The following is an 11,388-nucleotide window of genomic DNA, read 5'->3' as shown; positions in this document are numbered from 1 at the left end:
CAACCGGAAGCGAACACAGAAACATCACCCTCTCGCGGTGGTAGCGTGTCTTGCCTGTATAGAAGGACACCCTTTTCTAGGATCCGGACCCCAAAACGACACTGAGAGGCAGCTAGACACAATGACAGAAAGCTACCTTCGGGGCAGACACACCACTGCACGCTGTTTGTCCGTTGTTTTCATCCGTTCCTTAGTTCCGTTCGCTTCGTTTGCATACTGCACAGCAAGTAGGTGACCCATTTTAAAATGCGTGTGTAAACGATAAAACGTATAAAGCATATAGTTAGCGAGCAGGTAAAATCAAGCGATCGTTTGTGTCTTACTCGGAGGAATATGAGGACGATGGATTTGTTCCGGTTTCGTTCCCCTTTGAGTGTTTCTCGGTGGATATAATCGGTATCATTGTGGATTGTAGGAAGCTACACTGTTTGGGACAAGAAAGTGCACAAGAAGAATTACGCAATAAACCAGGAGAACGTTTCCAGACCCAAAACAGCATCGCGGGTATTTGAAATCTCTCTCTCTCTCTCTCTCTACCTCTTTACCTGACATCCGAAAACCCAACTCATGGATTGTGTTCCCAGCGGATGCGGCCTCGTGCGGCACTTCGGTTTCGGTTGCTCCTGTCGGGATCGAGTAAGGCTCCCATTCTGGCTCGCTAGATTCTTTTTATTAAATATCTGTTTAAACCTTTCGCCCACCCGGAATGCCTCCGGAAAGTGCTGTTTCGATAGAGATCTATTATTTCGTTCAGATGATTTGTTGCGGCGCCCGCAACGGCGCCATCGTCGGTCACACGCCCGCTACCGAAGGATTGGAATCGAGCTTGACGATGATGGTGTGTATTGGTTATCCATTAGCGGGCCACCTCTGCCACAAGTCTAAATACCGCTTCTGCTCCTACCGAGCACGCAATAATATGTGTGTGTGTGTGTATATATATTATGTGACAGTAAAACTGGAATAAGAAGACCGCTAATTTTAATGCTAGTACACATATTATGGGGGGATCCCGTTTCTTGCTTGCGTCTGGGGCGCGGCGCCTTACAATGCCTTTAGAAGGGTTGTTTTTTTTGTTCATTTGTTTACACTTTCTCCCACACACACTAGTTGTCTCTTTTAAAACTTGGTAACATTTGAAAAACAACAAAAACGAAAACAAACGGCCGGCGTGCCAGTGAAATGCGCCCTTTTTAAACTACACCCACAGCTGGCCAAACGTGCGCGGACCGTGGAAGTATTAACTAATGTATAGCCTATAGCGGCGTTAGAGGTGACCATGTGGGTCGGTTGTTTGGGGACTCACGTGATGCCTTTTCTTTTTATTATTTTTGTACTGAAAAAGTTCGAGATTTTCCACCCAATCTGTTACTGATACTGACTGAAACGGACGATATATGTGTGATTTTAGTTTCTGTTTTCTGGTGATGCGATCTCCGTGTCCATCCTAACCGTGTGTATCCATCTGTTGACCCTCTCTCTCCCAGGGGTCTCGCTATCACCGTTTTGCTTGTTTGGAAATGTATGCGTGACACAGCACCCTGCGTAGTGCGTCGTGCAGACCCAGACCCAGGGATCAACCAAATTCGTGATCAAAGTGGGGGTTGTCATGTACGATCAAGCCGTGGCCGTGTACATCAGGGGTTCTTACGCATTGTTCGTGCGGTTAGATGAATAGGGGATTGCTACAGCCCACCTGCAGTACAATAAAAAAGGCAACAACTTATTGATTCTCTTGATGAAAGTGTATGGAACCGCTCCGGCCAGAGTCAATATCGTTCGGATCGCTTCGGAGGCCCCTGCAGGCTGGCTGCGTATCGTGCTGACATGACACATTAAAGAAATTTGTCTTCACGAAAATAAGTAGTGACGAAACGGAAAAGGACACTCTCCGAATGGAATATCAATAGAACATGTTATGAACATCGGCGGTCATAGTTCATTAAATACAGTTTACCGGCACACGTCGGCGGCGTAACCCTCGGCGGCGGTGAAGAGAATTATTTGGGAACATTTGGCATGACAAAGCCTATCGCTGCGCGTGCTGCTCGACCGCAGACAGCGTCCCGCCGGTTTACCTTACCTGTTGCAACGCGCATTGCACGGACACGCGCGTACGCAATCGAGTTGTTGCTGCCAAAAACCAAAACAGCCACCTCGGTGCGTTCGACCCAGACGAGAGTCTAGCACGAACAGTTCTCCTTGTTGGTCTGCGTGTCGTTGCTGAGCGTCGTCCGGCCCGGCTGGGCCGGCTTATGCTGGACGCCCGTTTCCGACGAGTTCAGATCGAGCCGCCCATCCTTGATGCTTTGGTAGATCTTCCTTGCCGTTTCCAGAAACGCTTCCTCCACATTTTGGCCACTGCAAAAAACCGAGCATCGTTATAAGCTTGCCGCGATCGACTCCGACGCCCTTCCCGGTGCACAACCCTTACGTCATGGCACTGGCCTCCGCAAACAGTAGACCGTGTTCGTCGGCGAAACTTTTCGCCTCCTCGTACGTCACCTCGCGGGTACTCTCGAGGTCGGATTTGTTGCCGATCAAAAATATCACAGTACTGGGATTCGTTAGATTGCGTGTATCCGTGAGCCAGCTGGACAGATGGTTGTACGTTGACCTGCGAACCGATTGGCGAAAGGCGTTAGGCGAAAACAAGGTGGCAGAACTCGCTTCACGCTTACCGTCGCGTTATGTCGTACACCATCAGGGCCCCGGCCGCACCACGGTAGTAGGAGCGTGTCACCGCACGGAACCGCTCCTGGCCGGCAGTGTCCCATATTTGTAGTTTGATTTTTTGCTTATCCACCTCGATGATGCGCGTCCCAAACTCGACTCCGATCGTGTGCGGGCAGCTAGCCATAACTGTGGATCGAGTGGCACGATCAGCAAAGCAGGCTCGTGGTGGTGTGACGTGATCAAATGCTTACATTTCTTTTCGGTGAACTGGTGCAACAGGCAACTTTTACCGACGCCCATGTCGCCGATAATGATGTACTTGAAAATGTACGAATAGTTGTACGGTCCGGCCGACATGACGAATACTGAAAGTTACAAAAGCAATGGCGTTAGTTCGCTTCGTAAAAGAAGCGCTGGTCGAGACATGTTTGCCCCCTTTGTACTATGTTACACTTTTCGTAGGTCTTGTCGATTCCATCGTACAGCTTCCGTGATACCGTGCTTAGGACCGTGTTCATACTTTGGCCAACGGAAGCTAACGTTAATTTGCAACTGCTCCGTATTGTTGCGAACGGAATCGGGCCCAAGGGAAGGTTTAGAACGAATGGAACACCCTGCTACGCATTACCGTCGTGTACCGTGTGTAGAATGAAACCAAGGTTCCACTCGTTGGCCGTAGCGAATTTGCATTAACTGATAAGGCACCCTTTCTATATGGGCCGGGTGTTGCTTAAAAACGACAAAGCAATAGTTTGCAAACGAGTTCGCGAGTACCCATTGTTGCTTAGTAACGGGCAGTGCGTAGGTTGCCCCGTTGAAGGCATTTCTCTTATCGTTGTCGATTATTCGTTTTCAAAATTTCAAGAACTGCACGAACAGTGAAAAGCAAATGGATTTTTCCCCACCATTACACACCGTCGGAATGGGCCACATTTTCCTATAAGTGAGCAGTGCATGATAATTAGGGCTCTTACGGAGGCTTCCTCTCGTATCTGGGGTGTTTCGAGTGGACTTAATTGCAGAGCTTTCTACCGCAACAAGAGACACTACGACATTTGTTGCTTTCTCGCTTCATTTTTCCAGAAGTTCACTTTTTGCACAACTCAAGCAATGGGCCCCAAGGCTAAACAGGAAATAATGACTCTATCGACGAGTAATTCAATCAAGGAAGTCCCTCCCGCTGTGTGAAAACATTGCCAGGCGTATCCCCTTCCTCCCTTTCTCCGGAGAAATGTCGGTCCCACAACGTCGAACCACTTACGTTTACACTGAAGGCGTCAATCCAAAACCATCCACTGAGATTCCTCCGTCCGGAAGCCTACTTGGCGCGGTCCTAAAGCGGATAAATTGTCCAGATATTTCGTTGCAGCACTGACTACTAGATGTTGCACTGGGTTAATTCAGCGAGCGAGCGAGGCGTAGTAGGACGGTCGTGCCCCAGAGCCCGAAGCTGGACAGAGGTTGCGGGGATCGTATTCCCTGGCTCCCACGGATGGTGGTGGCCTTGCCCTTCGCGCAGCACAGCTCAGACCTATTGCCGTTTCCAGGGCTCCCAAAGATCCGTGCCCCGTGGACCATACGTTCACAAATCACTGCTGGCTGCTGCACAATCGATACTTTGTTCTTTTTCTCCTCTCCAACATGGATGACTCAAACTTGCTCCTTTTTTGACAGTTTGCCTTTATTTTGCCCCCCCTTCCCAGCGAATGCAGCAAACGCACCAACACACGCACATCAAACCATCTGACTTTCACCGACGTGACAAAGCGAAGCGATGTAAACACAACGCTTTTTTACTGTACTTGGTGATAGAGATAGAGATTTGTGTCACAGAAAAAAGCGTGACAGAAATTAAATAAATAAATAATAAATAAAAAATTAAATAAATTACGGTACCTTCGTAAGGTAAAGAGATACGGGCATAGAGCGTAGAATTTTCAGTGGACGGCAGATCAACTGTGGTATTTTTCATTTCAAGCCAAACGTCGCCTGCTGTCAAAATTCGTTTGTCTCGCTAGTTAACGGAGAAAAACGTTTAGCGCGTTTGTTTGCCGCATTCCAAGGATCGTTTGTTGTCGGTGATTTCAACGGGTTTTGTGCATCTCTTGCCATTCAACAATGGCAGACTCTACGCCCAATATTCCAAACATCTACTTGCTGCAAGAGGATCGGGAGAAAAGCTTCAAGCAATGGCCCTACACAGAGGACAAAAAGTGCAGCATACGAAAGGTAAACAAAATTGCGTGTGAAGGATGTTCCTAAAGGTGGATCGATGATATTTGTCGCGTTTTAGATGGCCGAAGCCGGATTCTACTGGCATGGCACTGACCACGAGATCGACATAGCGGCCTGTTTCGTCTGTGGCAAAGAGCTGGACGGTTGGGAGGAATCGGATGACCCCTGGACCGAACATCAGAAGCACGCTCCCCAGTGTGCATTCGTAAAGTATGGCCGAGCCGAAACCAATCTGACGGTACGATCCCATGCCCGCCTACGGTGCCGTGTTGCAATTGTGGCGTAACATTTGTTTCGTTAATTTTCTTCCTGCGTAGTGCGAAGAAATGGTCAACCTGATGATGGCAGCCCTAAAGATGAGAGGCCAAAACAACTACACCAGCTTGAAAACCAACACCAAGATGTTCATCGAAAAAAAACGGAAAGAATTAGAAAAACTTTTACGAACTCACTAACAGACATCGAAACCACACTGAATGTTAGCGTGTAAGCTATTCGACAAGACTCTTTTGTAACCTCCATTTTTGAGGGATTTTGAACGCGAATAAAACATGTCGAACTTTGGAATGCTCGAGCAACGATGTGCGAAGTTTATTCAGCGATCGCACCGCTGCCCCGAGAACTGCCCACACACCGTTTTACGCCATGTCAAGCTACAATCAATAATTTGTACAACTTGAAAGTAAATAATACGACAAGAATTGTAACATCTTTATTATCATTTCCCATCACCATTTTGTGTATTTAATGTTCATGTAATTGCAGACATCGAGAAGAATCCTGTGCCGTGTCTCGTTGCTTGTATTTTCACTTTGGCAGTCGCGTGTCTCCTAGCTTCTTCTTCATATTCCTAATTATTTGCCTATTCTTGTTTGTCCAGACTTAAAAGAGGAATCTTTGGTGTAGCAAAGACGTGCCTAAGGTTCTAAAAATAAGAAGCATAACAACGAAAACGACATCGTTGACGATCGAATCGTGCTTTCTACAGAAAGTATCCCGCGACGCACTGAGCCTACGACCAACGGCCTCAAATGCTCAGTCTTGGTACACGCATGCGTAACCGTTGATCTCCCAGCCATGTCCCAGAAAAACATACACACACACACACGCGACTGAGCTAGACTTGCTGAGGATATTTTTATATCTTATAGAAGCCGACTACGGATGGGCGTTCCGTAACGGTTCGTAGACGTAGAGCCGGTCACCGGGAGCGGTCGCCCTGTACCATGCCAGGTTTACGATCCCAGCAGCAGCAGCCGGTAATATTCTAAAAATATATCCTCGACGATCTTTGGCCGTGCACGCATGAACAACTCTTCATTCGCGGCGTAGTGAGGCACGAGGATTGGCGAAATTCCGGATTGCCTAACTGGTACCGTCAATGTATAAGCGTTCGGGCAATGGACTATCTAAAGCGCAAACTGATTAAAACATAGTAAGAACTAAGAAGGAAACAGAAAGAGAATTAGTACGATTTTCTATTACCCAAAATCAGCGCACAAATGTAATAACACTCCACACGGATCTTGCGACGATTTCGATATCCGTTCCGGGATTCCAGTAAAGTTGAACAAACCCGAACGCTCCATACTTCTTTACATTCCATATGTTTTTAAAAATGTAATATTGAATGCAAGGAAGCATGGAACTTTCGAAGGTAGCTTTTGGGTGTGGCTAAGTATATCACAACGACCCTGTTTCGGATTAGTTGCACTAAGCGACTAGATGCACTGCCTCCGGACGCCTCATCCCATCATCGAACTGGAACTGAAGTTTCATAACGCAATCCTATTTGGAGTGAAAAATGCACACTTTCCGTGCGAGCTCACAAAACCAGATGAAACCAAATTTTGAACGCGCCAAGCTCGGCGTGGCTTAGTTTGAAATGAATGAACGGGGAATGCAGTTATGTAAAAAGCCGCTACCACACCACCGGTCCCTTTTTTTCTGCCGGCAGCCATCTCTTAAGAGGTTCCTTCGTGATCCTGCTACAACCATTTTCTGTACCCTACACTCGCCTTGCGGATGGTTGGAAGATGGTAATCGAAGACGAACAACCGGAGGATCGCATCGCAGCAGCCATGCATTTTATCCAGCTCTCTCCAGCGTCACTCCGTCATCCAAATTTGTCACCATCGCAGACACCACCGCATGGTTGTCACGTGTTTCTGGTTCCTTGGACCGTTTCTTTTCCATTCTGCTTTGGTGTTACATTTTGTGCATGTTTTCGGAAGGAGGCAAACAAGTTGTAGAAAAGGGATACCACCATATTCTCGCCATGTGGCGGTACGGACCGGACGGTGGCCAAATTGTCTCGCAATAAAATGCTGAATAAATATGCACGCCGGAATAAGAAGCAGAATCGGTGAAGGCGGCAATGGTAGCCAAAAGAAAACGGCAAACAGTAGCTCAAAATGAGCCAAGATTCAACTGTAAGTTAAGTTCTCGGCGATCGTACTACACGTCGTTTTCACAGCCCGCCGCCATCGCCTCTTACCCAGGCCGATCGAAAAAGGAACCGTTTTCACTGCACAACCACTCAAGCAAATCGCGAATCGGACAACTTTGCCGGACAAGCAGCTCAACAGGCCTACTACTTTTAGCTTCACTCCAACGACTATGTGGTAGAGAGAAACGTGGCAGACTTTAAATAACTATTCACTTCTTCTTGACACTGTGGACCGTGGAAGAAGCTGCGGAACTAGTAAAAGCACACACACCCGGGTCCACGGTCTTGCTGTGCATCACTTTTAATCTTTCTTCTATTTTTAATCTTCTAAACCATTTCCTCTCAGCCCTGCTACGCTACGCTGCTGGTAGTCTTTCGGCCGATCACTGCTTTACTCCGACGGTGTGAACGGTTCGGGAACCGAACACAGAATGCACTGGATGCACTGGCAACTGCTCCGAAGATGAGGCCAGCCACCAGCCCGACGTCATTCGGGGGGTAGTTTCCTAGTGTTCTATTAATGGCCACCACTAAGCTTACCAACACAGCGTTGCGGCGGCAGCACCAGCTCGAAATCCACATCCTGATTGCGTGGCCACGGCAGCTGCTTCCCTTTTCCACCACCCTCGCTGCAGGAGTTATCCTCGGTCCTTTCGTACGCTACCACCACCACCACCAAACACTAGTCTACCAGATCGGTTGCCACCACACGGTTTCGGAGACACCACCAGCAACGCTTAGCGTAGAGAAAGGCCTGCGCGCAAATAAGATCTTGCGCGACTGCGTCGCCGGTTTGTCGTTCTCTCACTCACCCTTCGGGCGCATCCTCCGTATGGCCAACTGATCGCCGAAGCCTTAGCCCGAGATTACTTAAGGAGACAGATCTGTGAGGAAAAAAAATCACACCCCATCACCGACCGACCGACCGAGGGATCCGACGAGGCACGAGACGATGTAAGCGCTGGATTTTTTTAAGGCTTGCACACACATGTTGACTACACGCAATACTAAACCTTGCTCGGCCCTGGCAGGAGGTAATGCGCAGACTCGCGCTTCTCTAACCCAGTAGGCGGGAAGCGCACACACATGGTTCACGGATACATATGCACAGCCGTCGAACCGTCCGTTGGCATATGGACGAGAGTGTTTTCCCCGAATCCTCCGCAGCCGCGGATGGCCACCAAAAAAAAAAGAGGAACGGTTCGTGTAAATATGGAAAGTGTAATGGCAACACGATCCACGCATACCACGGGGCCGGTCAACTCACGACTGGGGTTTACTGTTTCTAGTTTCTTGCGAATGTCCAGGCCCAGCATTCTGAACCCAACGAAGGACACAATGTGCACATTGTTGGTGATTAGCACCTAACACAAATTGCACAAATTGAGCCAAGCGCTGGGCATTGAACGAATTGTAAACGAAGCTCTCCGTTTTTTAACTTGATCAAGCTGTTGACAACCAAACGGTTGTGAATCCCGGAAAGTGGCTCAAGAAAATTGGAAAAGACCAATGTCCACAGGCCCTTGACATGTGTATGCCAGCAAACGGCACCAAGCTGAGGCTTCTCAAGGATCTTGCAGTCGTTGATTCATTGGACTCTGTTGGACTTCCTTGCAAACTGAAACCATCCAGATGTGTGACGAAGGGACGTAAGTTTCTCCCAAACTCTCAGGAAGTAGAAGTCGGGTTCCGACGTTTTTTTTTTGTTGGGCAGGATGCAATAGCCATTTATGCAAGTTGGCTGAGTTAGCGCCTTTATTTAATTGTATCTGTATCTGTTGTATAGGTAATTTTGCGTCCATTTAATAACCGGACAACCGTGGCTTTGAACGTTAAACAAAAACGAAGCAGTGATTTAAACTGCATCCAAAAATATCCATCGTGTTGTCTGACTAATGTTTCGATGTTGATGGACCGAAAGGTAAACCGTTGTGACATCGTCATCAACTCCTATACTCCGAAATTTACTGGCCGCCAAAGGGAACGGGTTAATGTGTGCAACAGCGGACATGATGGCCATTTCGGTAGAAGGCAGATGTTTTTCAAAGACCATTCCCAACGGTGGCGTGAGATGACCCGTCCGCCAGCCGTTTCGAATACTCCGAGCCTTTGACTAGTATGAATCCAAAAACCATCACGACCATACCCGACCGATTTCGGTTTACGTTGACGCGCCCGGAATGTCCCCGTACGCGCAATTCACCGTTGCGGGGTGGCAAACATCGACCAGGAGTTTCCGAAGGGGGGTGCCTTTTTCCGCCGGCCGCTGGAGTGTGCGAGCCGCTTGGCGTTCAGCCGTCGTCCCCAGCAGCGAAGTTTTGGGAGCTATTTTTAAAACCGCACCAATCCGCCGTCGGGGCCTGGAATGTCGGCGCTCCGGGGTCGGCATGTTGGCGCTTGTCAGTCGGTGGGAGATCATCTCTGTGCTCAAAGCGGGGGGCACAATTGGCCAGTGGCGGACCTCCGGCGGACACCGAAAGGCATCATGCTCGTGGGCCACTTGATTACGGATGATGGAGTACAACTTGAGCCGAACTCCCCACTCGAGCGAGAACCCCCGGGGCGACGGAAAAGGAACGGCTTCTTTTTTTAACGGTGTCCGTGCGAGGCCTCGGGATTATCTAATCCTACGAACGAGAAGGTACGAAGAGCACTTTTCCGAATATAGCCCACAGAATTAGTATCATACCTCTCTGGCGCTCTTTCAACTTTTGTATGTTGCAGTTTCAACAGAAGGTTCCTATGAAACAGAAGGAAAACTATGTAATACACATTAGTCCGAAAGCAACAATATGTTCGTCATACAAATATAGGCGTTGCAAGAGAAACCATTGCCTTTGCGCGCTAGGGGAAATGGAGCGAATCGGAAGAATTCGTCCGCGTGCGCACGAAGTTTGCGCATGCGAATTTTCTCTAATTAACTCACACCTCGAGCAAAGTTCGGAAAATCGGACTCGCTTTGCGCTAGTGTTGGTTGGGTGTGCGGAAAAGCAAAATGTGCTGTTAGCGAATAGGTCAACGGGACACACCATTTTTCCCGATGATGATGTAGGAGTACGATAAATGTCCGTTTTTCATACAAACGCAGCGATCTCGCTCTCGCTCGGGTTCTTCTCGACTCACCCGCGCCTGTTCTCTGGTGAAGGCAGATTCGGAAATCCTGGTGAGAGATGGACGAACGCGCCAGCGTTGCACATCGAGTAAAAATGTTATTTATAAACATGAATCCGCCGATGATTGTATTTCATTTTGTGCACAACTTTTCTTCGCACTGCATTCGCGGCCACTTTGCGAGGTGAATAAAATGTGTTTGTTTTGCCATTGAACTTTCAACATTATTGGCCCTAGAGCGGGTCCAAATAATTAATAATTATAACATTTAAACCCTTTTTTATGCAATCGCCTCTCCACCGATCGCCGCACCGATAGGTCATTTTCCGTCGAATCGAAGGACAGGAACCTGGTGACCGACCTCTTCAGCGCATAGACATTTTATTGTTTCCGCCGTGAGCAAAAAAAACGATCGTTCATTTCCGTTCTGTGTAGCTCTGGCGCACCTGTTGATGAAACGATCGATATTGACTCTCCCGTCGTCCGTGGAAACTAGCACCGTCCTCAAATCGCGCGTTATGTCTTCTTTCAAGCTGTGCATTCTGGCAAAGCAAAAGTGCACAACGCCACTCCCAAATATGGTCCCTCGCCGAAAACGTTCCCCGCGTGCGATCGAACATTTTTCTGCCGTCGAGAAAACAAATTGCGTCCCGCCCACTAATCCGTCGCCCTTGCCCACCCGACCACATCGGAAAACTGCACTTGCCCAACATGCATCAAAAACCTATTACACATTTTCCCTCCCGTCCCGGCAGCTCGCTCGGAATGGGACATTGCCGCTCCGGATACGGCTGTGCACGTGCTCGCGGTGGCACTGGAATTCTCCCCTACCTTGGGTTCACCTTTCCTCTGCCGTGGTCGATTTTAGTCCGCTTCTTGGGCCGCTGTCGTAGGAAGATCGTTCCCGATCGTTCCTC

General features: G+C 48.6%; 2 protein-coding genes across 3 annotated transcripts; one reads left to right on the top strand and one right to left on the bottom strand.

Moving 5' to 3' along the window:
• Window positions 1-439: 439 nt before the first annotated feature.
• Window positions 440-4,331, bottom strand: LOC128274256 (ras-related protein Rab-14). Of its 2 annotated transcripts, none has more exons than XM_053012387.1 (5): window positions 3,128-3,194; window positions 2,928-3,041; window positions 2,682-2,862; window positions 2,435-2,617; window positions 440-2,361 (listed from the first exon to the last, which is right to left on the bottom strand). In XM_053012387.1, exons 1-5 carry the CDS (start codon window positions 3,192-3,194, stop codon window positions 2,184-2,186), a joined length of 723 nt encoding a protein of 240 aa, XP_052868347.1. In that variant the 3' UTR covers window positions 440-2,183. The 2 variants fall into 2 exon arrangements, with proteins under 2 accessions (XP_052868347.1, XP_052868348.1); XM_053012388.1 differs by lacking the exon at window positions 3,128-3,194 and adding an exon at window positions 3,938-4,331 and having other exon boundaries at window positions 442-2,361.
• Window positions 4,332-4,733: 402 nt separating this feature from the next.
• On the top strand, window positions 4,734-5,535 carry LOC128274257 (baculoviral IAP repeat-containing protein 5.2-B). Its single transcript, XM_053012389.1, has 3 exons — window positions 4,734-4,905; window positions 4,970-5,149; window positions 5,229-5,535. Exons 1-3 carry the CDS (start codon window positions 4,795-4,797, stop codon window positions 5,364-5,366), a joined length of 429 nt encoding a protein of 142 aa, XP_052868349.1. The 5' UTR covers window positions 4,734-4,794; the 3' UTR covers window positions 5,367-5,535.
• Window positions 5,536-11,388: the final 5,853 nt, after the last annotated feature.

The sequence above is a fragment of the Anopheles cruzii genome, chromosome 3 (assembly GCF_943734635.1).
Source record: "Anopheles cruzii chromosome 3, idAnoCruzAS_RS32_06, whole genome shotgun sequence".
NCBI lineage: Eukaryota > Metazoa > Arthropoda > Insecta > Diptera > Culicidae > Anopheles > Anopheles cruzii.
The sequence above is the reverse complement of the archived record's forward strand: the minus strand, read 5'-3'. Positions and strand labels throughout refer to the sequence as shown.

Bases quoted from the DNA above. Each gene is read 5' to 3' on its own strand.
- LOC128274256 (XM_053012387.1), bottom strand. From the start codon at position 3,194: ATGAACACGGTCCTAAGCACGGTATCACGGAAGCTGTACGATGGAATC. The intron at 3,042-3,127 runs GTAACATAGTAC...TGTAACTTTCAG, and splicing joins CGACAAGACCTACGAAAAGT to TATTCGTCATGTCGGCCGGA. The intron at 2,618-2,681 runs GTAAGCGTGAAG...ATCGGTTCGCAG, and splicing joins GTGTACGACATAACGCGACG to GTCAACGTACAACCATCTGT.
- LOC128274257 (XM_053012389.1), top strand. From the start codon at position 4,795: ATGGCAGACTCTACGCCCAATATTCCAAACATCTACTTGCTGCAAGAG. The intron at 4,906-4,969 runs GTAAACAAAATT...GTCGCGTTTTAG, and splicing joins AAAAGTGCAGCATACGAAAG to ATGGCCGAAGCCGGATTCTA. The intron at 5,150-5,228 runs GTACGATCCCAT...CTTCCTGCGTAG, and splicing joins GAGCCGAAACCAATCTGACG to TGCGAAGAAATGGTCAACCT.